Source organism: Tursiops truncatus, chromosome 6 (assembly GCF_011762595.2).
Source record: "Tursiops truncatus isolate mTurTru1 chromosome 6, mTurTru1.mat.Y, whole genome shotgun sequence".
Lineage (NCBI taxonomy): Eukaryota > Metazoa > Chordata > Mammalia > Artiodactyla > Delphinidae > Tursiops > Tursiops truncatus.
The window spans coordinates 52,257,775-52,285,005 of NC_047039.1; the positions used below are offsets into that span (position 1 = coordinate 52,257,775).

Here is a 27,231-nt window from a genome sequence, read left to right on the forward strand (position 1 = left end):
TTCAACAAATACATTCAAATTGAGGAAAACCAGACCCTCCTTCCATTTGTGGCTACCATCTATTGAGCACTTACTCCCTTCCAGGATTGAGCTAAGACTTTACATATATTTTTCTTTTCAATCCTATTTAAAAATAAACAAACGTTTTACAGCTCATTAAGCTCATCACTACAGTGGTTAAGAAATTTGACATAGATACACAGATAACTAGCATTGATAGAATGGGAGCCCTTGTCTCTTCCACTCCAGAATCCACGCTCATTATTACTGTATATACTGCCTTCCAAAGAAGTCATTGTCATGCTATGTTCGTGGTTTTGCAAACTAGTTACAAAACCTCTATGACAGTTTTTTTTTTCCTAACACATATGAAACTTTACTACAAATAAATACATATAATAGCAGAAGGGTTCACAGACTCCAGGAATTCATGAGTGCAGTTCTTGGGATGGACTCAGGTTAAGAATCTCTTTTCCTTTTAATAATAAGATGTTAATAAATAATCCTAAAGTCTAGAATGTCTTTAGTTGAGGTGTGTGATATACATTCAGTTTAAATTGAGCTATGTGTGTCAAAATATAAAAATTATATATTTATTGCTGTATATATTTTTTTCTTTTCTATTCTAATTTTTTGCCATATGCCTAGAGCACTATAATGGTGATCAGGAAACTATCAATATAAATAGTGGTATGGCCTTAGAGCACTTAATGTCAGTAAACTGAGTTTTCTCATCTGTGAGATAAAGTTGGATAGTAAGGTTCCTTTGTGTTCTAATGTTCTGGATTTTAAATTAATTGAAGTCAGAGTATTTATAGATCTTTAATACTTGAGTCTTTGAGCTTTCATTAACATGAATCTTTTTGAAGACTCTGAACATTTTCCATTTCCTGAATTATTTTTTAGATGTTTATTTTAAATGCTCTTGTTGAATAACTTGATAATTGGCTGTTTAGGTGCTCGGAGGCATCATATGTTTTGCCTTATACCTGAGGAATGTGCAGTTCTTACAAATACAAGCCCTGTCCTGCACCATTCTGGTACAACAAATGATTGAGAGAGATTGAGTTATTATAACAGAACATTGTTATGGGATCTGTGTCTCCTACTTTGAAAATAAATGACTCAGCCAGACGGCAACATTTATATTTTCTCTAAATGACTAGGGATATAGCAATAGGAGACCATTATCCTGTGACAATATTCTGTTTCATTGACATTATCTCACAAATGTAATTGGTCCATTACCAAATAGAGGTTTTGTTACTGATCAATTTCACGTGATTTCTAAAACCATTAAGATAATAAATATGCCATCATAGTAATTTCATTGACAGGATGTTCTTTTTTCCTTCATTTACATTTGTTAAAGGAGAAATATAGATTTAGACTGAACTTAAAAACTACAACTTATACCAGTTTTGACTACTTTTCCATTAAAAGAAACGGAATATTGTGCAGAGTAATCATATTTGCATTGAGCTGCCAAAGTGACGACCTTAAAATTTTTTCATGATTTTTTTTTGTCTGCTACACTAAACCACATCAAATCATAATTGTTCCTAAGCAATTAGTTTACTACCTAAGTTTAATGATTTTATTTGAAATAAGTTCCAGATCATTTCCAGGACTTTCCTGGAAATCCACTAAAGTAACACATCAGTAAAATCAACCCTAACCATTACCAGCATGTATAATAACGGCATTAGTAACAACCTAAACCTTGAGATGTCTTGTAGCATAAATGTTGCTAAATGCATGGCTTTTCCCCAAATGTTCTCTAAAAAGTCATCTGTAATCTTGTTAAATTAGAACTCTTCCAGTATCTTTCTGACTTTTACAGTTAAGGTTACGGTATTGATTTTATTTTATAGTCCATGGCTCTCAGATGCTTAACACTAATAAGCCTCTATAGCCAAGAGGTTCTCCCCAGAGGCATGGCGAATAGCAGCTATTTACCTATGCCAATATTTAATAAGCATCTAAAATATACTCCACATCTTGCATAATTGTTTGGTGCTTTTCCTCCTTTCAAATTAGATTTTCTGACATTACTCAAGATACTTTATCATCGTCTGTCTGTTGAAATGAAATTGCTTAATGGACAAAAGTATTTTGAAGTGTTTTTTAAAAATAAGTTTTCATTTATTCAGTATTCACTCTTTTAGCATTGTTCTTCATTATTCAAGGCTTTTTTTTTTTTTTAATGTCTCAGGAAGGTGTTCGTGAACTTCAAAGGGGTTTGAGCTTTAACTTGGTATTGGGTGTTGGTGTAGCCTGGAGACTTTTTTTTTTAAATAGAGCTGTGATAAACAGAGACTTGCAGAAACATGCTACTTACAGGCTTGGGTTGGAATATACTATATGGAGAGACTTAAATTATCACAAAAGGTTTTAAATTGCTCAAGGATGTAGTAATATGCTTGTGCAGTTAAGATTAAATAACTCAAAGATTAAAGTAAGAGTTTTCGTATATTTAACACGAAGACTACCATATTTTCTGTTTTTTCCTTTGAAAAAGAACTGATTTCCTTAAAAGAAAAAAAGATTGAGAAATCTAATTGAAGATGATATCTTATCTCTTCTTAATGTAGCTTGCCGATTTTCTGAAGTTATTTTAGAGTGTGATACATATATATATATGGAGATACTTTCTTAACATGGCAGCTAATTATTTTTTGAATCATCTGGCATCATCATCAAACTACTGTAGTGGGATTAAGTCCATATGTCTTGTCATACCATTCAGAGCTTTTTGTTAACTTGGAGCGTGTAGGAAGGACTTATTCACATTTGCCACAGAATCATAAAATTTTACATCTAGAAGAGTCCTTAGAAACAGATATTCAGATATTTCTTTTCAATTGTATCCTCAAAAATATTGTTTTGCCTTTAGCCAACTAAATTGCAAACGTTACATTAAAGCGTTTCATTTTACATTTTTGTAGCATCCAGTATCTAAGACCAGTGAGGCATTTCCTTCTTAAAGCGTAATGTCTGGCACAGTATCAAGATCCTGTGTTGTCCACCCATCACTGGGAACTATTTATAATAGTCTATGGACCTACAGGCAGTATTTTTTTCTCCAAATATATATTTTACCATTTTTTATTATAAAAGTAAAAATTGGGGCTTCCCTGGTGGCGCAGTGGTTGAGAGTCCGCCTGCCGATGCAGGGGACACGGGTTCGTGCCCCGGTCCGGGAAGGTCCCACTTAAAAAAAAAAAAAAAAAAAAAGTAAAAATTATTTGTGGGGGATTTGAAAAACAAATGGTCAAATATAAATAAGAAAATTAAAGTCACCTGTAATTCTATCACATGGAGATAACTCACGTTAATATTTGGATATATTATATGCCAGTCTATTTTCTATATATTTTTTTCTATGCATATTCTATGTATTCTATGTCAAGTAAAATTTTTGCCCTAAATTGGGCTTATACAATATATGCTATTTTGTAAATTCTTTTCTGTTTGTTTTTTTTTTTTTGGTCTTTTATTTATAATATAATAGCATGTTACAATGTCATTCAATTTCCACTTTGTAATGCTGCATAGTATGCCACCCTTTGGCTATACTATACAGTTTTGAAGGTCTGCTTTACTTGTGGGTGTTTAGATAGTTTCCAAGTTTTTGTATAGTTAATAAAGATACAGTGAACATCGTTGCATACAAATCTTTGTACTTAAATCTGATCATTTTGTTCCTGTCTAGTTCTATTCATTGTCCCCGGCACTAAGTCACCAAATACATAGATGCTCAATGAAATTTTGTTAAAGGAATAAATACATTCCTACTGTAGATTTCCTGAGTTAAATATTATGTCCATTTCTAAGGCTTTTGATAAATATTGGCACAAAATCTGGAAAGGTCTTATCAATTTATCTTCTCACTAGCAGTGCCTGAGTGGTTTGTTTAACTCCACCATCATATCCATACTACTTAGACACAGCACATGGCTCTATAAGCAATTTTGAAGCATGTCCTCTGAAATATATTTAAAGAACAGTGAATCTATGGCCTTGTGACTCTACCCATGCACCTCTTTTCTGTCATTTATATTTCACTTAAACCATTGGGCATCACAGTACATCTTTTCTTGCCAGGAGCTGAGAGAGCCCCATTTTATTGTGAAGGAAATGGGGAAATGCAGAGGGTACCTCAGGGAATATGCAAAGCTTTCAAGTAAAGACACCTACTTGGTCTCTCTCCTTTCTTGTCCTACAGACTCACTCCCTCGGGGCACTTCCCCACATAGGTTCCTTTTTTTTTTTTTTTTAACATCTTTATTGGAGTATAATTGCTTTACAATGGAGTGTTAGTTTCTGCTTTATAACAAAGTGAATCAGCAATACATATACATATATCCCCATATATCCTCCCTCTTGCATCTCCCTCCCACCCTCCCTATCCCACCCTTCTAGGTGGTCACAAAGCACCAAGCTGATCTATCTGTGTTATGCAGCTGCTTCCCACTAGCTATCTATTTTACATTTGGTAGTGTATATGTCCATGCTACTCTCTCACTTCGTCCCAGCTTACCCTTCCCCGTCCCCGTGTCCTCGAGTCCATTCTCTTTGTCTGCATCTTTATTCCTGTCCTGCCCCTAGGTTCTTCAGAACCATTTTTTTTTTCAGATACCATATATATGTGTTAGCATACGGTATTTGTTTTTCTCTTTCTGACTTAATTCACTCTGTATGACAGTCTCTAGGTCCCTCCACCTCACTACAAATGACCCAATTTCATTTCTTTTTATGGCTGAGTAGTATTCCATTGTACATATGTGCCACATCTTCTTTATCCATTCATCTGGCGATGGACACTTAGGTTACGTCCATGTCCTGGCTATTGTAAATAGAGCTGCAATGAACATTGTGGTCCATGACTCTTTTTCAATTATGGTTTTCTCAGGGTATATGCCCAGTAGTGGGATTGCTGGGTCATATGGTAGTTCTATTTGTAGTTTTTTAAGGAACCTCCATACTGTTCTCCACAGTGGCTGTATCCCCACATGGGTCCTTTATCTACAGGTAAAACTTAGGAAAGTAAGGATCAGTATGGTTCTCCACAGGGAAACAATAGAAATAAATCCATCAAAGCTCTGGGCCAGGATCTTCTGCACTTGGTAATTGCAGTATTTTTCATAACACTTATACAGTTATAAATAGCGTCTCCTCTAAATTTTCCTCTCCTGCACACAATTTACTGCCAGGCAAAAGCAGAGGAGGGGAAGCCTGGGTCTCTTTCAGTGCTCAGTCGGCAGAGTCATCCTCCCTGCCTTCTCCTTGTCCTCCAGGCACAGGGCCCAAGCTGTTTCCCTGTCTCAGGACTGACTCCGGATTTATGGCCTGAAGTACAAGTATCAGATTTCCAGCTCCTGAACTCATCCCACACACCAGCTTTCGTAGCCTCTCATTTATTATCTCATGTATTATAAAGAGCATTATTATTTTATACAGATGGGTCATTCCTTTTTCATGTTGTCATCCAGCTTTCACCCCAACATTTTAATGGAAAGCAGAAATTCCCCAGTTTAGCTAACGTTCACTTGTCAGTCTGTTTTGTGTTGCTTGACAGAGTTTCAAGGGAGTAACGGGCGTGTTAACCACCTTTGCCTTCTTCCAATGAGTTTGGTCTCTGAAGAGCTTTTCTATATCCAGAGTTTTTATAAATCTATAAAGCTCTTTAACATCTAGAGAAGCCTAAAACCTGTAAAAAATAAAGAAACTTGGAAAACTGTGAGGGGTATTAAGTTAGTAAGACTTGTCAATATAATAAAATCTTGTCAAATCCTAGTCACTGGACTCCCTAAGCTAAATGTTCCCACATATGCACTTTTCTTCTTTGATCTGTATCATGCTCATACCAAAGGACCAAAGTTTCATTGCACCTTGAGTTTTCTTCTGCAAAAAAAGAATCCCGTAACATCTGCTCAGCAGCTTGATAATGTAAAAAATAAGGAAGACATTTTTAACAATGATTATAGCTTTATAAGCACCTCATAATAAAAATATACCTTACCATTAAATACTGGAAAATAAGAGAAGCCGGCAAGTGGTGATTTGTATCAAGAGGGTTCTTTTAGACTTGTTTACAAGTATGACATGTAAATAAGAAAGACAACTTAGGAAGATGTAAAAATATTGGAATTTTAAAAGATTTTGAGGCAATTTGCTTCTTTGTTAACTTGATATAAATATGTTTTTCTAAATCATAGGAATGGCACAGTAAATATATTTTGTTAGTGTTATGCTATGCTGAAAAGAACAGCTTCATAGAAATTCAAGAATTCTTGTGTGCTCTTACATAATTGATTTCAAATAGTTGTAAACTGTAAGTGTCATGTAGGGAAGAAGAAAAGGAATTTTTTTTTTTAAAGAAAATGATGTGTTTTCTATGTAGGCGATAGACATTCGATTTGTAACCTTAATCCCCTGAAACATATTGGAAAAGCTAACATATTGCTCTCCTATATGTGAAAAAGGAGCAGGTGCCCCAGACAGGCAGGTGTTGAGGTAGCTGTTGGAGCTTGCCCTAGATCACTAGTTGACTTCAGTGAAGTTCTACTAACAGGTGGCTAACTGATTGGAGTGTCATGTGACATTTATCCCGGGAGCGACTTGGATGACAGGTTGCTACAGACTGAGGAAGGGGTCTTTGCTTTGATGAAGAAATTGCCAAAACTCATGTCTCATTAGTGTTTCCTAAGGTTCTTTGGAAGTGAACAACAGTTTAATTAAGGGCTGACGTAAACACGTTTCTGCACACTTTCCCTGCAGCCTTTTATCACATTAGAATTGATCAAAATTGTTGCCTTGGGCTGACTTGAACAGATATACATCTGGAGCGCCATTTGTGCAAGCTGCCGCCTAGTCGAGTACATACGCTGTGTTTCACAGCAATGCTCTTCCTTTGTGGATGAAATTACGTTGTTGGGAGATGAGTTGATCTAACTCTTTATTTGCTTAAGCCTTTATCTCTTTGAAGTGTTGCGGTGGAATGAATGACACATCAGGGCTTAGGATGTATGTATGTCAGAGTGCCAAAAAAACTTAAGAGTATGGCTAGTAAAAATTATGTGATAACTTGCTTTTGCAAAATACTTATTTAAAGGCATGCGTAAGTCTAAAGGAACTGACTTATATAAGTAACCTACATGAACTTTTTCTTACATGGTAGTTTTCTATTATGTATTTAACTACGCAATTGGTTTCTAAAGCCATAGCTAATTGTCCAATTATAAATCTAAACATGGGTGTAGACACTGAAGACGAGCACCATCAATGTGAATCTCCTTTAAAAAGACAGCGTCTCTAATTTTTGGCCATTAAGAAGAATCCTTTCTATAATCCAGTATTATCACACTTGCAGTTATTTAATGAATTTTTGTATTTAATGTCTGTCCTCTCTGCTGAACCGTAAGCATCACCAGGACACGGAGCAGGTTGTCTTGTTTAACATCTTGAACTTGATGCCTTTCCTTAGTTTCTCACACTTATTAGAAGCTCCGTGACTGATTTTGTATTCTCTCTTTGCTTTACATTCAGTTCCTTCTCATCTGGTGGTATCTATTCATGCATCATACATTTTAAGATAGACTGACTGTGGTTATTTCACTCATCCTACGCTACTGGTTATCATTCCCCCAGATAGCTTCTTTCACATGCAAGAGATTCTAAAATAAACTGCCTAGACGCAGTGTCTGCTCCACTTCTTCTACCTTCTTTTAATCCTAGATTTTAAAAAATTCTTTTCCTGAGTAGCATGATCTTGTCCTCCACATTTTTTTTTGTGCCCTTGATGAAATCATCTTCTGTAGGAGGTAAGCCATTAGTCAACTTTTTAAGCATACGTATAGACATGCTACGGATATAACAAGTACAAAATAATAATGAAAAAAAATCAAATAATATAAGACACAATCATAGGATCATTAAGGAAATCTAGACCGCCAAAATTCTTTAAGAGGGATTACTTAAAGAGAAAGTAAGTCAAGTTGGTTCAGTGGATAAAATACTGTTCTATAAATGGAATAAGAGGGCAGAAAAACAATTTTCTAGCCCAAGAGACCGTCCTATGCTAGGAAAGGCACAGAGTTAGAAGCACATCCCTTCGGGCCCCCCTTCTCCTCCAGGAGGCCATAAACAAATTAGCTTAAAGTTTAAATAAAACAGAATGATAAGGAAAGATTAAAGTAAAAATGTGGTACCATGCTAGATGTTAGGATGAAGGAGGTATCATCTGAAGGAGATGATTCCAACTACTGTTTTTATGATGAACCACGACGAGGAATGTTTAAGAAAGAGAAGAGACAGGAAATTCTTGATGTAACCATTTAATCAAATGGGCCGAGTTGGGGAATGGAAAAAAATAGAGCTTTTGGAAAGTTTTCCCTTTGGGAGTCAATTCATTTATATAGTGCTGCTTTCCAAATCACATTTAAATTTCTTTGCCTGATTTCAAGCCTTCACTGTCCTCTGCTTCCCTCTCCTCCACCACCAGCAGCTCCTGCCTCCTTCCCACCAGTAAAAACACCAGCTAATCCTTTTCTTATCATCTGGCTTCTCTCTGCAACTTCTTTATTTCCTGTATTCCTCAACTTATGCATTGATAGTATGTATTATTATTCAACTTATTGTATATTTATATATTATTCAGCTTTATTATTATTCAACTTATTTTCAACGTAATCTTTTTATGTATGATTCTTCCTGCTTGAAGGACATTAGATTGTGAAAAGCATGACATTTGTTTTTCTCCACAGAAAGGTCACGTAAAAACATCTTTCCATCTATCCACTCCTCAAACATGTTTTTTCTGTAGCATACTAGAGCATTAAAAATAGCAACGATATCATTTTTCAGTTTGGCATGAGGTCTATTGGACTTCAGACATTCAAAATAAAATTAAAATAAAAACAATGCGAGCTTGATTCATGCTTAAAATGCAATAGCTAGAAACTCTACCCTTATTTCTCCCAGATAATTGACCTTTTACTTTTATTCTCTCTTCAAGCCAGAGAGTTTTTTTTGTTTTCTTTGTGAGGGGGTAGGGGGCTCATTTTGTGTCACCTTAAGTACTTAGTGCCTTGTACAGGCTGTATAGCAGTATATTTTTATTGATTAATGAGCCCAAGGTTAATTTCATTTAGTGGGAAAACAAAGGCAGTTAAGCCTACTTTTTAATACTGCCATTCTTTATCTGTTTCTTAAAAAAACTGTTTCACTATGGACAGTGGACCTTCCCATTCTTATTTTTACTTACTTTAAGCTAATTTTGTTGTTTAAAAAGAAGGCAGTTTATGGTGCCTTTTACAATTTGAAGAGTGAATTTTATTTTGTTTCTGCAGTGTTGGCCTCTATAATTCCCCTGTGTGTTTTGAACGTGAAGGTACCATTATTATTCAGTGTATGCCTAAAGAGAACTAGAAAATAAATGGACCTGTAATAATTACCCAGTAAAGCCAAGTGTATCATTTTGACTAAGAAAATGCAAAGGCTTCGTTTCTCAAAAATTACATAATCATCTATATTGTTGAATTTCTCTGTACAAACACCCCTGATTTATATGCCCTTTATGAAAAGAGGCTCATGTGAATTCGCCTGGGTTTAATGAAAATTCTGAAATAGTTGTAGTAGTTGCAATAGCCTTGGTTGATCTTCTCCAGAAATGACATAACTAGAATGACACTCATTCTGCTTCCCAAACTCTGGTCATATTTAATTGTTTTTAAATGATGTATAGTATATGCTTTATTACTTATACTGTGGAGTCTTTAGGAACTCGTTTACCCACGTTAATTTAATTCAAAATTTATATTGAAGCACAAGTAAAGCATAAGAGTGTCAATAGAAACTTACCAGTTTCTTTTTCTAAGAGTTAATTTTAAATTAAAAATTTGGAATGGAAACTTATTACATCATCTATAAAGTGAGGGACGTTATAGAGGTTCTTTCCACCTCTGACAATCTATATGTCTGTGATTAACTTGCAGCAGGCCAAAACCTATATTTGTGTATTACCTTTTTTTAAAAAAAATTAATTTATTTATTTTATTTGTTGCTGCACATGGGCTTTCTCTAGTTGTGTCGTGTGGGCTTCTCATGGCGGTGGCTTCTCTTGTTGCTATGGGCTCTAGGCGCACGGGCTTCAGTAGTTGTGGCTCAGTGGATTAGTTGCTCCGCTGCATGTGGGATTTTCCCGCACCGGTGCTCGAACCCGTGTGCCCTGCATTGGCAGGTGGATTTCTTAACCACTGCACCACCATGGAAGGCCCTGTGTATTACCTTTTAAAATCACATAGCTCTTAAGTGGAGTCAAATATTATTTTTGGCATTTTTAAGGTAACTTAGCTGAAATGAACTTCCTTTGTCTATTTTTTAAATGGTTTAAAAAGTTTCTTTTTTTTTATGTACCAGCATTAGTTGCTGTGGTTTTGTTAGTAAAAGTTTCTTTCCTTTTTTTTTTTCTTTTTGAGAAAGATATAAGGAAATGGTACACTCATCAAAGTTCTGATAGGTTAGTGACAGCCAGTTAGTCACAAATTGTAGCTTACAGCTACAAGTACGCCTGTCATGTTTTTGTAGACTGTGATGTCTACTGTAGTTACAGTAGCATATGTATTCTTTACATGCCAGTGTGCTGAAAACATATTTAATTTTATTGGATGCCTTTACCAGAGCTTAGGTAATTTTTTAAATGGTAAAACAGTGATAACTAGTTTCTTATCTTAATAGCACCATGAAGTTTTTTTTCTCATGTCAAAAAAAAGTTCTTAATTAAAAATGCAAATTGTATATATATATTTTATGTGTGATAAAGTCTTGGGTTTTTTTTCTTTTAATAAAATTTTCTCCTTTTATGAGGAGAAATATGAAAATATTTCTTAAACTGAAATATTTATAGGTGAAATTATATGATGCCTGGGATTTGCTTCAAAGTAATGCAGGGGGAGGGAGTATAGATGGGGTAAAGATGAAATAACTGAATAATTGAAGAAGCTGAGTGATGAGTATTGGAGAAGAATCCATTATTATTCTGTCTACCTGTGTATATATTTAAAGTTTCTGATAATAGAAATCTAAACTTCATGGCTCATGTGATTTTGGGAACATTTTACTATACATTTATAAACCTCTGTAAAAATCAGCATTACTCTGGGTGTTGGAAAAAGGGCACATCTCTCCTTACCAACTGGAGTTCCCTCCTGAATTCCGTATTCCAACTAGCTGTATGGTACAGTCTCGTGGTCACCCAAGATGATGACTTTCTAAATTAGTTATTTATGGAATTGGGTTAATTCTGTTGAAATATCTATTATTGCATTAGCTCTATCTCTACTCTTATTTCAAGTCTCATATCTGTCTTTTGGCAGTATTAAATATTTGTGGGATGAATGAGTGAATGAAGCCCTGAATACTTCTCCTGTCACAGCTCTTTTTATAATTCCTTTTTAACTTGTCTGTATCCCGTCTAGATTTCAGGTTTTATAGGGGCTGAAGCCAAATCTAGGTCACAGTTGTGTCCCCAGTATCTGGTGCAGAGTCTGGCTACACTAGACCTTCAGTAAATATCTATGGAATGAATGTAGTAATTAATCTATCTTCTTAAGTAGTATCCAGGATTACTGTCTTTATTTCAGCTAATTCATCCTCCATGTAGTTTCTGGAGGGATTGCTCTACACAGCAAATATGATCCTATTTTGCCCATCAATAGTGTTTTCTTATCAGGGTAAGCATTCAGACACTTATACATGAAATCTGAGACCCCTCATTGTGTGGGTCCTGCCAGCTGTTCGCTCCCTCTCTCATCTTTGTACTTCACCACTCCACAGACTATGTGTAGTACTTACATATTTTATGCCCCCCTCCTTTGGAACATTTCCTCCTTCTGGGAATGTCACCCCCATCCATGTTTTATTTATTTATTTATTTTTTATTTTTTATTTTTTTCATGTTTTAAACATGGTGTCACTGGGGGTACCATCCTTAACCTGGGGAAGCTGAGGTGATCACTGCCCCTGTGCAGTGAGGCTGGAGAAGTAGCAGCAAACACCACAGCACCTCTGCTCTCAACACACTTTCTCCTTCTCAACTGTTGACAACCATTTTCTTCTTACCATTTTTCTCTTCGCTGACCGTGAATATCCCTACAGCAGCAATTACTTTTTTATTTTTTGTAACATCCTCCCTTTACCTGGCAAATAGAGGAACCCAATAAATATTTGCAGAATGAACATATTAAGGAATGTCTTTTTTGCCAAACAAGTAATGAGTTTTCCATAAAAGATGTTAAATCAGTGATAGATTATACTTACCAGCATACTCAAGGCTTGTTTTTCACATTTGCACCAGGTTTTCTCTATTTTTTAGGTCGGTCAAAAGACAAACCCCTGAATTGTATACATTTAAGAATGAAATGCTGAGGTTAAAAAAGACCTTGATGTGAACCAAGGGACCGAGGGAAACGTTGATGCTTAGTTGTTCAGAAGTTCAAAGTTTATTTAGTGGTCAGAATAATTCCGATGGTACTGTTAATGAAGCCTTGGGTTAGCTTCAGTGGAGATTGTTTCTGACAGATATTTCAAAGCTCCAACGTAGCTGGGTCTTTGACCCTCATTTTGTATTTTGTAAAAGAGCAAAAAGTACAAAAATCATAAAATGTTGGAAAATGAGATCTCTTACTAGGTTGATGTGAACCTTGTAGCTTAAGAAAGTTAAGTAAAGCTTGGGCTTTCCTCTCTTTCTCGGCAGATATGTCTTCTCCGACTACTATGAAGAAGCCTGAAAAGCCATTGTTCAGCTCTACATCTCCACAAGATTCCTCCCCAAGATTGAGCACTTTCCCCCAGCACCACCATCCCGGAATACCTGGAGTTGCACACAGTGGTAAGGAGTTTCAAGCGTAGAAGAGAAACCTCCCTCTTGTTCGCAGAGCCTAAACCCTCAAGGATGGATCAAAACTCTATCCTTATAGCTAAGGTGACCTATTTTCTCAACCAAAGAGGGAGGGTCGTAATCTGATCCAAAAAATTTTTATTAATATTTGAGGAAAGATTTTAAAGCCATACAATTAAATAGCATCTACATAATGTATTTTTAAATTGCCTGTATTGGAAAGATTACAATCACAAAAGATAAGAAAATATATAGTTATCTTAACAGTAGTTTCCAGGTTGGTCCTAATTTTATATATTTTACTAAAGAGAAAGATGGAGTTTCAAGTATGCTGCTGAGTTAGAGTATTTCCAGCAGCATTGATATATGGACACTATTTCCATAGATACTATTTTCTCTACAGAAATCAATATTTTAGCTACTTATTTGGGAGTAAAATTAATCAGAAAAATAAAAGAAGTACTTTTCTTTGACAATTATTTCATATACATAAATCCTTCCTGTGGGCTAGTACATTTGATATTATGTTTAATGTCATAATTTAAATAGGAAAAAGAATCCGATATTTCACATTTATACTTTGAGGAACAATTAATGTTAAATCCTCTTTTAAAATTGAAAATGAGATATAATTCATAAGCAATACTCCATACTTTTTACCTATTGCTCTTAAACCCTAGAAAGGAGTAGTCTGAATTTTAGGTGGAGAAAGTTTATTATGTAAAAAAAATATATGTTTATAGTGATACTCTTATTGCTTTAGATTTATGGTGAGACAACTCTTTATTCTTCAAAAAAACTGAATCTAGTTTTTAAACCTTTATTCAAGGGATATGACATCTGTTTATAATAAAGTTCTTAGCTTTGGTCTATAAATATATATTGATATGTATTGTCCCTATACTTAAAAATGCATGGCCTTCAATGCTACCATTAAGACAATTATAAAATTAAGAGAAGAATATACAAGTCAGCTGTGGTATATAAAATTTTTTGCATTTATTTATTGTACTGCTAAGATAGATGAAAAAAGTCAGTAACTATTTCATACATTTGTAATGTTGAGTATCTGGGCAAATTTAACTTAGAAGTCAAATCACCCATATCTGATTAAAGTGTTCATATTTCTAATATTTGGAAAAAATTCAAGAGTACATTTTTACATAATAAACTATGAGAGATCTAGATAAGCCTTCCACCTTTGTCCTTTACCATATATATGTTCAATATGTAATATATTAGGGCCTGTGGCAGACACCTTATCATGAGAAACAGTTTCTCTCCTTAAAGAGCTCATGGCATAGTGGGGAGAGAGAGGGACCCTATCATCAGCCAGGCATCGAGTATGACAGGATTACATCCTTGGAGGAGGATTAGATGCCTGGAAGAGGTGTGTTCTCAACTGAAGTTTGAAGAGTGGGTTCACCACAAGAAGGAACAAGAGGGGGGGGCGGTCATTTCAGGCAGAGTGGACAGCTTGTATCAATGCAGTAGAGGTCATTGCAGCAAGGAACTGCCCTATGTTGAAGGATCCGCAAGTGTTGAAATGTGCCCTGAATAGGAGAGAGTGGCCAGAGATGAGGCCAAAGAAGTGGAGCAAGTCTGGGTCTTAAAGCACTTGAGGTCTGTACAAACCTGTGAAATTGTTGGGATTTTATTATTGAAGCAGTAGGGAGCCGTTGAAAGATTCTTAGCAGAGAAGTTCCATGATTTAAATGATACTTTAAAAAAAAATTATTAATTTGAGACTATACAGGATATATCGGAAGGAGCAAGACTGGAGGAAAGAAGGCAATTAGGAAGACTTTGTAATATCTAGGCAAGGAATACATAAACGTACATGTATGCATGCATGTATGTATGAATTCTTTCATAATGAAGGGAAACATTTTTTGCCTTGTAGTTTGCTTTTCTTTCTTTAAAGGACTAGAATGACTTTTATTGAGAAAGTAGCCATTTTTACTTTCATTGGGAATTCTGCATTCTATCTAGTTTGTATCAGGCCAGCCAGAGCTTATTTGAGCATAAGTACTTGGGAGCCCAGAGATTTGAGCTCTGATTTGCTATGTGCCAGTTCAGATCAAGAGATCTCTTCCAAAACTACTGATGCCAAATGATCTTAAAGCCCAGAGGACCCATGATGGAGCTATGTATATATCCTCCAAGGGTTTGTGTACAGATATAAGTAAAGACCGTGGTTAAATTGAGCTGAGATTAAGAGCACTTCAACACTGAGTCAAAAGATGTGCAATTTAATTTAGGCGTTGGCATTTTCTTAAATTATACATTCAAGTGTGTATACTCCTTAAATAAAGTAGTATTTCAACAAGGAGTTTTGTTTTAAGAAATAGGTAATTGTTCTCTGAAATGCATCCCTTTGATGGAGGATGCTCAAACTTCAGTGTGTGCAAAGATTACGTGGGGCACTTGTTTAAAATGCACTTTCTGGTGCCTCACCCCTGGAGGTCCTCATCTAGTACGTCTGTGGTTAGGCCCAGGAACTGTAGCAACAATCCAGAGGATTCTGAGTTCCCTGGACATTCAGGGAACAGAGTTGTGACCATAAAACTGAGTTTATGATTCTTCTATGATGTACATTTTAAATTTCTTGTATCTTCTGAAAAAGCTTTCTTTGGGGAAGATAAGGAATATCCCTTAAGGGTAATTTTTTTGTACATAATTACAAAGCTGGAGATAAGTCATTCCAGATGATTTTCATTTATAGGTCATGGAAGGAATTTATTTTTCATATTGTTTGCTACATTGTCTCATAAAACACTAAACATTTATCATATAAATTTCCTATGATCTGGATCAAAATAGTAAACAGAAATAGACAGTTAATCTTCACTTCTATCTATACTGGTTGATACTCTTAAATTGTACTTATGTAAAGTACAAATTTAACATTATGGAGAGAATGATTGTGCAATTGTATTCTTTCCCCATTTTTAAACTTAAGCATCATATTTTAAAAACTAAATAATAAATTATGATCACACTAATTTTGAAAAATTACAGTAAAATTAAACATTATGTACATCACATATGTTTTGTACAGTATTTCTCTTTATAAAATATGTGATTTATGGGTAAGTTAATATGCCTATATGAAAGTTAAAATTTGCATTTCTGAGGGTTTTGTTCTTGGTCTTATCTCAATAATGTCTTTTGAGCTACATGTAGTAAAAGTTAGAGTAGGAAGAAAATAGAACTCTTTTGGTTTTAAAAGGAACCTTTTCATTTAAAAAAAGAGTTCCCAGGTTTATGTTCAAATATTCCAAAGCATTTATACAATGATCAGTTAATTATTCAGGACATTACTAATTATTGGCTTCCCTTCTAAATAATGCAAAATATTTGCTTAAAATTGGAGTACACTTCTGTTTTGAATTTTGGTAGAAAATGTGTGGGTCCCCTGCCCTCTACTTAATGCTGTGACTTGGTCTGTACTTAGGAGACAAAGACTTTTTAATCAAAGAATGTGTTCTGATGGGAAATAACTTTGCTTAAAGAAATATTTTATGAATTATTGGCTTAACCTATAAAAGAGAACCTTCTTTTTTTAAAACCATTCATAGATCTAGAAAGCAAGATTGTTCGTTCCCTAGACTGGAGGTGATATCTGTGTGGGCTTAGCAGTCCTGGCATAGAGGATAATAGTAAAAGACTAGCTTATTTTAAGAGAGTTTGGTTAAATCAGAGGGAGGAAATGAAGAGCCTTCGGTTGTATAGTTTCCCAGGATTCTGTAGGATTGGGACGGAGCAGTATGGCCAACAGCTAATGAGTCCTCTCTTCTTTCCTGTCTCCTGCAGTCATCTCAACTCGGACTCCACCTCCACCCTCACCGTTGCCATTTCCAACACAAGCTATTCTCCCTCCAGCCCCATCGAGCTACTTCTCTCATCCAACAATCAGATATCCTCCCCACCTGAATCCTCAGGATACTCTGAAGAACTATGTACCTTCTTATGACCCATCCAGTCCGCAAACCAGCCAGGTAAAAATGAGAGAGAACATATAACTAAAGCACAGGTCTAACGGTAAGCCCTGAAGCTTACTTAGACAGTGTGTCTGGCAGAACAGCAAGCTTTTGAAATCCATCTTCAGGAAGTTTCTTGGTGACTCACTAAGTTTTTATTGAAAGGTGGCTGAATGACAGGTAGGAAGTGTGTTGCCCCAAAGGAAGGGGCACATTTGTGAAGATGTTCTTGGTTTGATGTTTTGGGATTTGCATTGAGTGAAGAGAAAGTTAATGCAGAAGGTCCACTGACAAAAATGTTCTGAGCTGGAGTTCACACCTCTGAAATACCTGGTTTGACACAGAGACAAAGTGCTTATTTCAGGCAGAAGCGAAGTATGAGCTAAAATAAACACACACAAAAGACCTTACAGTTGTATTTATAGACCAACTATTAGGTATTAAAATAAGCTTTGGTAATGTAAACATTTTCAGTGTTTGATGACTACTTGAATATTCTTTGCTCAGACATGACTATGTTTCATAATGAGTGACATTACCAGAAGTCTTTTTTTTTTTTTTTTAATTTTTATAGTGGTAAACACTGTGCAGTGGCTTTAAGGATTCTTTGTATAAGTGTAGTGACTCATGTGCCTTCCTCATTCCCTAAACATGTGGTTTCTCCTTTGGAGAGGTCACTTCATGGGGATTTGGTATAAGAGGATTTTCCACAATCAAGTAGACAGTCTGCCAAAGCTGGCTCTATCAGTCATCGTAATATCAAAAATCTGTAATGTAATTTCGATCTTATGGTCTGGTATTTGGCTCTGATGTTTTACCTCCAAGACTCCTGTCCACTTCTTCTCACATTTTTTAACGTTCTGCGGGATTTTCATAAGTGTTCTGTCATTAATGCTGTTCATTTACTAAAATGCCAGTAAACGGTATGTGCATATTAATTTAGAATTAACAAAGATCTGAAAAAAAAATTCCCTTTGGTCTTAATTTAATTGTTAACACGGAGCAAAATGGTCCCTTCTGGGTTTTTTTTGTTTTTTTTTTTTTGTGAGTAACAACATGTCCAGCACTATTTGGGTTACTTAACATTAAGTTATCTGTACTTTTAGCTCCATTGACTAGTAATGCTAAACTAAGTATACTGTTCTTGAATTTTGAATTTAAAGTTAAATGATTTGTGTTTTAGAAGAAAATGTTCAAATGGTGTAGCACTTTTAATGACTGTAATAATAATTACTAAGTAAAACAGTAGGATCTTGGTATATCAATTTAGAAGTAAAATTTGCTGTCAGAGCATGGATTCAAAAGTCTCAGTTCCATAGAGCATTTTGCTAGACTCAGCTGGGAACAGTGCACACAAGGTCTGATTTTAATTTGTGTAGAATTTCCATGAATAACAAAGTCTAATTAAGACATCCATTAAAAGTCCTTAACGTTAATTCAGTGTGGAAAATCTTAGAGTTCCATTGGATTTTTTTTTTTAACTGATGTCTTAATTAGGCGCTGTTAGGGGAAAAATTATGCAAATTAAAATCAGGGCCTTAGTGTTCTGCATTTCTTTAATTATTCAGTGCTTGTTTTACGTATATTTCAATTTCTTTATAAGTTAAGAGGGCATGTTAGGTGATAATCTGCCTATATTGTTCTCAGTTTTTCTTCATATTTTCAAGGTAAAGACCGAGCTTCTGAGAAGCATCTTACTCTCATCTCAATTAAAAAAAAAAATTCCCTCTCAGGATTTTGTATAATAGGAGCAATGTACTATAAGTAGGATAATCCTTTCCTAATGCTGTTCATCTTCAGCTAAGATGTCTCTCTTTTCATATCTACAATATGAAAGTTCATCTATTAGCAACCTTAAAGGACAAGCTTTATAGTGTAGCTTCATCTGTTTTGAACCAACAGAAAACTGAAAAGAAATAACCTTTCCATTCTTCTGACCCTGAGTTTCAGGAAAGTTGTCTATATTGGCTTGGGAGTTCTTTCTTTGTCACTTTCACTTTTTTTAAATGAGAGAAACATCTGTTTGTTGGTTTATGTCGATTCAATTCCAGTAGACAAGGCTTGCAGGGTGGGCAAGGTAATATATTTGATGGCAGCATTTTCTTGACAATATTGTTATTTTTCTCTTCTATGCTCTCAGGTAGGTGCTGTCAAACTGTTTTGGTGAACACAATATACAGAAAGGCTTTTTACCATCGAATGTACCACCGATGATAAAACGTGATCACTCTTTTTTTCTTGGGGGAGATATATAAAGCAGTCTTTTGCAGTGGTCGCACAACCAAGAGTTGATGGTCTTCTTTAGAAACAAATTGCTTTTTCCCTTTGAAAGGAAAAGTGGGTCTTTATTATAAACTGCAGAGTTGTTTTTGCAGGAACATTATATCTGCTTTGATGTTTAACTTCAACTCAAAACCAGGTAATTTGCACTTCAAAATAGGGCTCTTGATATTCACCTTTTTAGCTCTAAAAATCGGGAAAAAATGAGGACTTGTTGACCTGTTGTCAACTGTTCCTTTCCAGTATCCCCCAGGGCTGCACTGATTTTGACTGTTAAGTCGAGCAACTGAGATGCTTTGTCCTCCCCACAGCAGTTTGGAGATTAATTGCATTGCTGCTACACCGATTAGAGTGAGACAGTCATGCTATTTAATGGAATATTTTAAATAAAATTAGTCTAAGATATAACTCTCTCCTAGGTCTCCATAGGGGGAAAAAATCTGGTCAGTTTTCCTGACTTAAATACTTAATTTACTCATGATGAATATGTAGGATATTCAAAAGTTCATTTTCTTTATAGAATAAATAATGTGGCCTCTGAGGCACCCAACTAAGACTTACTTCATGTCTCTAAGTTCTAATAGTGAAGTGTTCTTAGCTGTTTATCTTTTTCTTTAAAGAAACGTCTACTTGTAATTTATGTGCAGGCATTTAGATGAATATTCTGTTTCATTGCTTTTTTGACTTTAAAAGTGGTACGGATTATAAAGACTAAACATTTGTGGAGAACACCCTCATAGCAAATTGTTGTGTACGTTATGTACTGGTGAATTCCAACATGAGCATAATTAAAAATACCATTCTCTGTCTAGAAAAGTACATTCCAGTATTTCTTCAAACAGTGTTCCCTTAGAATTTTGTCTCCCACTATGGACACTAGGCTAAAACTCAGATAATAATATCTTTTCTATCACTGCCTAGCGGATTTTCTCTTTAATTCTCACAGATGTCAACAATCAGTGTTTTGTGTCACTCTCCATGCCCAGCAATGGAAGAGTAACTCAAAAAGCAGAGTATATTTGATTGCCCTCTGCTTCACTTCAGCACATTTTAATTTACGTTGGAAATCTTTTATGTGTAGGTGTAGGGTTGGACCTAGTTCAGCGTTTTATATCATTGTGTGGACGCTGGAATTTTAAATATTTAAAATATCATTCTACCTGCTTATATTAGTAAATCGTCACAAATCGAGTGGAGATTCTAAGATCGAAATTGCCTGATGTGTGTTTCTGAGTGCACCTGTGTGTGAGCAAGGGCTAGCATTTTTGTATGCCAAAGAATGGGCCTTGACTATAAATGATGGGAATTGTTGAGTTTGACTCCTTTGGTCTCCTAGAAATTCTTGTCTTCCTTGTCTCAGTGATGTCATCATTTAGGTAAATTTTGTGTTCTGAAAGCCAAAAGTGACCATGAAGAGCAGATAAGAAGGTAGCACTGATTCTCATTCTCACTAGCTCAGTGAGGACTTCTGTTTTAGCCTCGGGCTCAGCATTGAAGTCTCCACTTGAGTTTTCTGTCCAACTCAGTGGAGGGATCAGTTCTACCTGGCTCTCGGGGTGTTGTAAAGATGACTAAACCTATATAAAGTGCTTTGAAGCTGAAGACTTTCTTTAAATGCTGCTGCTTCTTATGACTACTAACCACTGACGAGCCTCTCTGACTCAGATCTGAGAGAGCTTGTGTGGCGGTTGCACACAGCACGCGGGGTCCACTCAGCTGTGTGTGCTGAGTGGAGTTGTTGGACGAGACGACTGCCTTTTGGAGTGTTTCACCCGGCATTCTGTTTTTGTTTTGTAGCCTAACAGCAGTGGTCAAGTAGTAGGGAAAGTGCCTGGCCATTTCACTCCTGTCTTGGCACCCTCTCCCCATCCCAGTGCAGTGCGACCTGTGACCCTGACCATGACAGATACTAAACCCATCACTACATCCACTGAAGGTGAGGCAGCTTCACCTACAGCAACCAGTAAGTATTTCTGTAGGAAATGAGAAATGTCCATCAGAGGCGCCGTTGGATATCTGATCCAAGGTGGAAAACACGGCAACTTTTCCAGCTACCCGACCCGATGGAGATTTCTCATTTATGTGGAACTAGCAGGCATGAATGTGGCCTGGCTCTCGCAAGCTCTCTCTTATCAAATTTCACTCAGTGCATCCTATTTGAAAAGGGAGAAGCTTATTTGTTTGAGTACATAGCTATAACATAAATAATAAGTCATGCCTGCTTGTTCAAGGTATACATTGAAAATGCACTGAATAACATAACAGTGTACAAGGTTTTTATATCACCCGAAGAGAGATTAGGTAATTGTTAGTTATTGGAGCGTTCCTATAGAAATCAAGCCCCTTCACAAGGCAGGCTGAACCAGTACCTCTGTAAGATAATTGCATGTTTACATCACTGCAGGTTATGTCATTGTGAGAAAGTCACACAATGTTGGGTGGAGAAAACATTTCAGAGCTGAGTTTTAGGCACATGTAAGCTACCTGCACTTTCATTGTCTGCAACTTTTAAAAAAATTTTTTGATTATTTAGCCTATTATGGTGCATCAGGTATTATGATTTTTAGCATGGCCATAACGTTTTAAATGTCAGAGATTTAGCCAGTGAATTTACATAGCACATACCAGTAACCCAAATGATTCCTTTGCTTCTTTGTATAGAGTACTCATAAGTACACAGGAGTTATTACCCAGTTTTTCATCCAAACTGCCAGCTTTTTAGAACTGGAGCTGGTGTGCACAGATTGGTAAAGTGGAATGATAAAATTCCAGTCGGGAGGCATTAGCATGCTTCTCGTCAATTTTATACGTTAAATCCAGAGCTTCTATTTTCATTTTTAGAACAAGAAAATCCCTATGCTCTGGAAATTCCTGTGTGAAATTACAGAGATTTAGAAGTACCACTGGTTCTTTCTTTCTTGGCCATTGGAAAGTGCTCTTTTTTTGTGGCCTCTGAAAGACTAGGAAGGAACCCTACAAGAAAAACGGACAATACCTGGAGTGTCCAGTGAACTCGGCATTTCTTTCTCAAAGTTCATGAGGCCCCATCAAATAATAAAACCACACAAGCTTGTAATTCCCATCAGTAATCATTAATTCTCAGCAACTGGTTTGTTGATAGAGGGTCCTACACTAGTGAACACTTCCCTGAATGCACAGATGGATGAGACCCAGTCAAGGAAGAGTAAGAATCCTTTGTGCTACAGGTTAGCTATGTACATTACAGTCACTAAAATGCTACATCCAAATTTTAAAAGTGGATGCCTTGGGCATCTTTGAGCAAACAAAGTCAACACTTTAAATAAAAGCAAATAGAAAGCAAAGCTTTTTAAGTAGTTGAAAGTTGCAGAAACTTCTGGTACCTACTCTTATACTGACATTAATAGATTACATTCAAGGGAAGATCAGACCGAAACAATCACAGCTCACCTATGGGAGTACTGTCAGCCTGTTTGTTAATGAATTGTTCTTATACTCACATACAGGTTGATCAAAAAGAGATCTTATTTGACTTATAAAATCATAAAATATTCAAAGGAATGTTTTGGTTGTATAAAGATGGCTGCATCAGTCCATTTTCCACTCCTGCACAAAAGCGATATAGTGAGTCGTTTTTCTTTCCTAGAAACAAAGTTGTCGCTGCACCTCCCCAGGCGCCACTGATGAGAAATTAGCCATTGAATTCATAAATCAGAAAAATTAAGGAAAACACAGAGGCCAAGGAAACCTCTTTCTCGTGGTTGAAAAGAAAGAATAGCACAGACTTGGTGCCCACTCTCTAAGGGTGAGGCTCTTCTTCAATGGTGTGTGTTGACTTCCAGAGGTCTGGAGATTGAATAGGGGACACTGGCTGCTTAGGGCTGCTCTTGAGTGAGCCCTTCATTCAGGAATAACTAAAAGGTGAATTGTGAGCATCTTCACTGTTTTAAAAAGTTGACCTAAAAAAGCCTCAATGGGCCAAATGAACATGGCAGAATTAATGTATTCGTTTTAAAAACGCCTTTTAAGAATTAACGTCTGGATTCCTCATTAATCTGATGGTTTTAAACCAAATATTATAGCTTTCTTCAGACCTATAGATGTAACATAAGTGATGAAAATTTACTTTTTCTGTTTATTCTGACATGGAACAATGGGATTGCTTAGCGCTGGGAAGATACATTAGTCCTTTCCTTTGTGAAAAAGAACAAACATCTTTAGGACTAGGGAGATGTTTTCTTTGAAAAATTCACTCTGCACCAAAAAGTACCTGTACAAAAAGTACTTGCAAGGTGAGACCGTAATAATTTAAGGAGTATTCACCATATGTCAACTCCCTCTCTGGACCAATCACAAAAAAATTGACTTTTTGTGCTTCTGGAAAAGAAATGATTTTTTTTCAGAAACATTTCTATCAAACTTAAGGGCATTTTCACATTAAATAAAATACTGAGCTAATTCATTCTATATGATATAATAAAATAGCCTTCTCCTTTATGTTAATAATGTTAGATATTCTTTTTAGTAAGACTTTTCAGTAAGACATTTTTCATCCTATATCATCAAGCACATCTGCTTAAATCCCATCATTTAAACCTTTCACTTTTTCCTGACAGACTTTCAGTCTGCTTTTACATTTAGCATCACAGACCATCATTGATTATCCCATTATTAGACAACCAGGATCTTGTAAAAGGTACATCTAGGAAAGGGACCCTTCTATTTAGCCAGTCCTTGGTACTCCTGCAAGACTGTAACCAGAGCATGTGTGAGATGCCCACACCAAAGGATGGGATATGGTTACTGGATAGATTTTTTGGGAGGGGGATAAACCAGTCAACTCGAGGTCAACTGTCATTTATACCAGTGGTATTCACTCACGCGAAAGAGGAGAGAAAGACATTGTGTTTTGTTTTTGGTTTTTTTTTTTTTGGTTGCAAGTCCCACTTCTCTGGGTTTCTTTGGCGTGGACAGGGTGTTCATTTGATAGTTCGCAATTTTTATCTTTGTTTTTGTTCTTCCTTAATCAGCCTACACAGCCTCAGGCACATCTCAAGCCAATCGATATGTGGGACTAAGCCCAAGAGACCCATCCTTCCTACATCAGCAACAGGTGGGCAAGTTTCACCCAGGTGTGATGGTGTAGCCACGCTTTTGCATTGGTGCTTTTTCTCCATGCTGCCTCTCAGATCTTGACTCAGAACGGGGCTCACGGGGCTTCTGAGAAAGAAATTGATCATTTCATTTTCCAAAATATCTTCTCATTTATCCATTGTTTCTCGCCTCTCTAAACAGGGTGTCTCAAATTGGCTCAAGACCTTTTCCTTCTCTGTAGCATATTTCATAACATCCATGAATAAACAGTGTTTCAGCCAGAGTATTTTTCTGTTTTACTGGCTATTGAGAGCTCACCAGCCTATACCTTCCAAAGACAAAAATTGTCAATTGATTTAAAAGCCGATTAAAGTAGGAGCACTACACAATTCACAATTTGTGTTTTTTTTTGAGCTCTTTCATATTTTCCAGATGTTTTACTCCTCATTTTGGTATTTTAGTCCAAGAAGATGAGTTTTGAAGCTAAAATCTCAGGCGACGCATCCTTCCTATTTTAATAGGTTTAAATCGGTTTACTGATTTCGGATGTGATAAAACACTTTTTTTTGGTTCTGCTTTCTTACCTCATTTATGTTTCAAGTAGCATTTTAAATTTCACATCTCATTAATGCTGTAAATTTAATGCAAATGAAGTGTTTACCCAAACTGTGAAAATATACAGCCAGGATTAATGGTAGCTTATAAACAAATTAGCCATAGTCAAAAGCGTGGACCATACAAATACAGAAATCCCACGATTCTAGTTACGGGATGACAGAAATCATTCTAAACGCTTCCAAATTTAAATATATTTTATGACACATATGTTTGCTGCTCTCAAGTTTTGATAGCAGAGCAGTTTGAAATTAACAGTGTGCAAAATATTGCATAGGGAAAAATATCTATAATGAATCAGAAAGAGCTGGTATTAATGAGCTCGCTCTTCATTTATAATATAAGTTGTATGTGCAACTGAGTTTTTACAGATGTAGCGAGCCTGCGCAGGTACTCATGCCAGCTTCTTTTGTTCTAGACTTGTCCACCTAGTTTATGCTTATCATGCCTATCTGTGCCTCATGTGGAACTTTCAAGTCCTGCCCAGTTGCAGGCCAAGGTGGCAGACTGCTTATATTAAAGGTCACCACATGCAGAGTTCAGAGAAAATCGTAAAGATGATAGCTTATTCAAGATACTTGATGTTTTGCCAGGTTTAAAAAAAAGCAAAACAAAACAAAACAAAAGAGTGAGAGCTAACTGAAAACATCTGTACACAGTTATGAAAATACCAAATAATAATTAGTGGTTTTGCCAGCCATTGGCTTTTCAACATAATTTTCTGAAATGTTGCTTTTTTTCACCTCTAAAATTGCTATAATATGAAATATGCTATAATTACTGTAATATGGTTCTCTTTGACAAATGTATATGTTCCTTGTGTTTTTTAGAAACATATGCAGGATTCATAGGTTTAGAAACTTATTCTCTTACAACTCATTTCACATATTTTCAGAAATATTCTTGTCATGAGACTTGCATTCTTAATGACATGTCTCTAGTTTTCAGTTAACTTTTAATTCATAGAATCGTGCCTCTGTTATTTAAACCTTTAGCCCAAACACATTTAGAATATTATAACCACTTTCATGTATTTAGAAGCAATCTTCCCATCCTCCTGTCCTAACCTAAGGCAGCTTTAAGTTTTTAATTTATAACTTATGACTGTCATTAGAGCCTCATGTAATTATGATCACAAAAATTGATTATATAAAAGTTATTTCTTCTTTCACATGTCCAAGGATAAATCAAGAAACTTAACAAGCATCAGGAAAATACTAGTCTTAACGTAGATAGAGTTCTGAGCACATTTTAATTGAAAAAAAAAAAAAAGAATATATATATATATATATATATATATATATATGAGTTCTGGAACTACAAACTTTTTTCATCAAAGGCTGCCACTTGTTATTTAAGTAGACAATGTCAAGTGAAGACCTCTTACAATATAAATATGATTAGATGGGTCAAATATGGTGTACACTTATGGAATATATAATGTGTATTGATCTTTGAAAGAAAAATTATATAAGCTTCATAATGAAAAATATAATGTTCAGTTTTAAGTGCCATACAGACAGATAATTTGTCCTCTGTATAGTGAAAGAATTAGTGCTACTTTTTGAATTGAAGAAGCCCTATATGCCAATTCATAATAAGCTACAATTTGAGGCATGCAGAAAATGAGTGTATATGCGTATCATACTATACACGTAGATTACTAAACTAAGGCTCTAGTTAAAAGCTTTCAATTACTTTAATCCTTTCAAATTTTAACAGAATCCTAGAGATGAAGTTTTATGTTTACTGTCCAGGAACAGAGGGACAGGAACAGTTTAAATGACTTCAGTAGAGTAAAGGTTATTCTTTCGTACAGCAGAAATGAGATTGATTTACTGTGTCCTTTCATTACTTTCCAAAGATTTAAAAGAGACCACTCTTCTAGCAGCAGGTTTTAAATGCATTTGGTTTAAAGTACTCGGTGATGAATGGAAAGAAAAATCAAGGGGTACATGAAATAAAGGTAATCAATCATTTTATATTAGCTGGGAGAAATTCAAAATTAGAAAGGCAATGGTTTTAGTCTGAGAGAGTTCTTTTAAACATTCCCCTTAGCTTTTAATATACATGACCCCTTAAGAATAAATATTGTCACCAGGTACATTCTTCAGTTTATTGGCGACTGCTTTATAAAGATTTATCCTTTTAGGTTATGAAAAGTATTGATGTGCATTGTTGAGTGCTATTTTTTTCTTAGAAAAGAACTTTAATATAGCCTACATAAATTAGAGATAACAATAAATTTAAAATTGTTGAATAATTTTGACTGTCTTATAAATAATCCTTCCACACAATGACACTAAAGCAGAGCTTTCAATATAATTATTCCTAACACACAAGGACACTGACTTCTTAAATTAAGATGGGAAATATTAA

General features: G+C 35.6%; 1 protein-coding gene across 16 annotated transcripts in view; it reads left to right on the forward strand.

The window, feature by feature from the left end:
- Nucleotides 1-27,231, forward strand: part of NFIB (nuclear factor I B) — a 235,691-nt gene that overhangs the window by 181,188 nt on the left and 27,272 nt on the right. For 5 of the 16 annotated variants that reach the window (XM_033858087.2, XM_073806113.1, XM_019934838.3 and 2 more), the window contains 4 exons: nucleotides 12,758-12,892; nucleotides 16,718-16,902; nucleotides 20,962-21,127; nucleotides 24,174-24,256. In XM_033858087.2, coding sequence (XP_033713978.1) covers nucleotides 12,758-12,892; nucleotides 16,718-16,902; nucleotides 20,962-21,127; nucleotides 24,174-24,256 — 569 coding nt within the window. Of the gene's footprint in view, nucleotides 1-12,757; nucleotides 12,893-16,717; nucleotides 16,903-20,961; nucleotides 21,128-24,173; nucleotides 24,257-26,716; nucleotides 26,819-27,231 lie in introns of all 16 variants that reach the window. The other 11 variants (XM_019934837.3, XM_019934840.3, XM_073806115.1 and 8 more) reach the window with 5 other exon arrangements.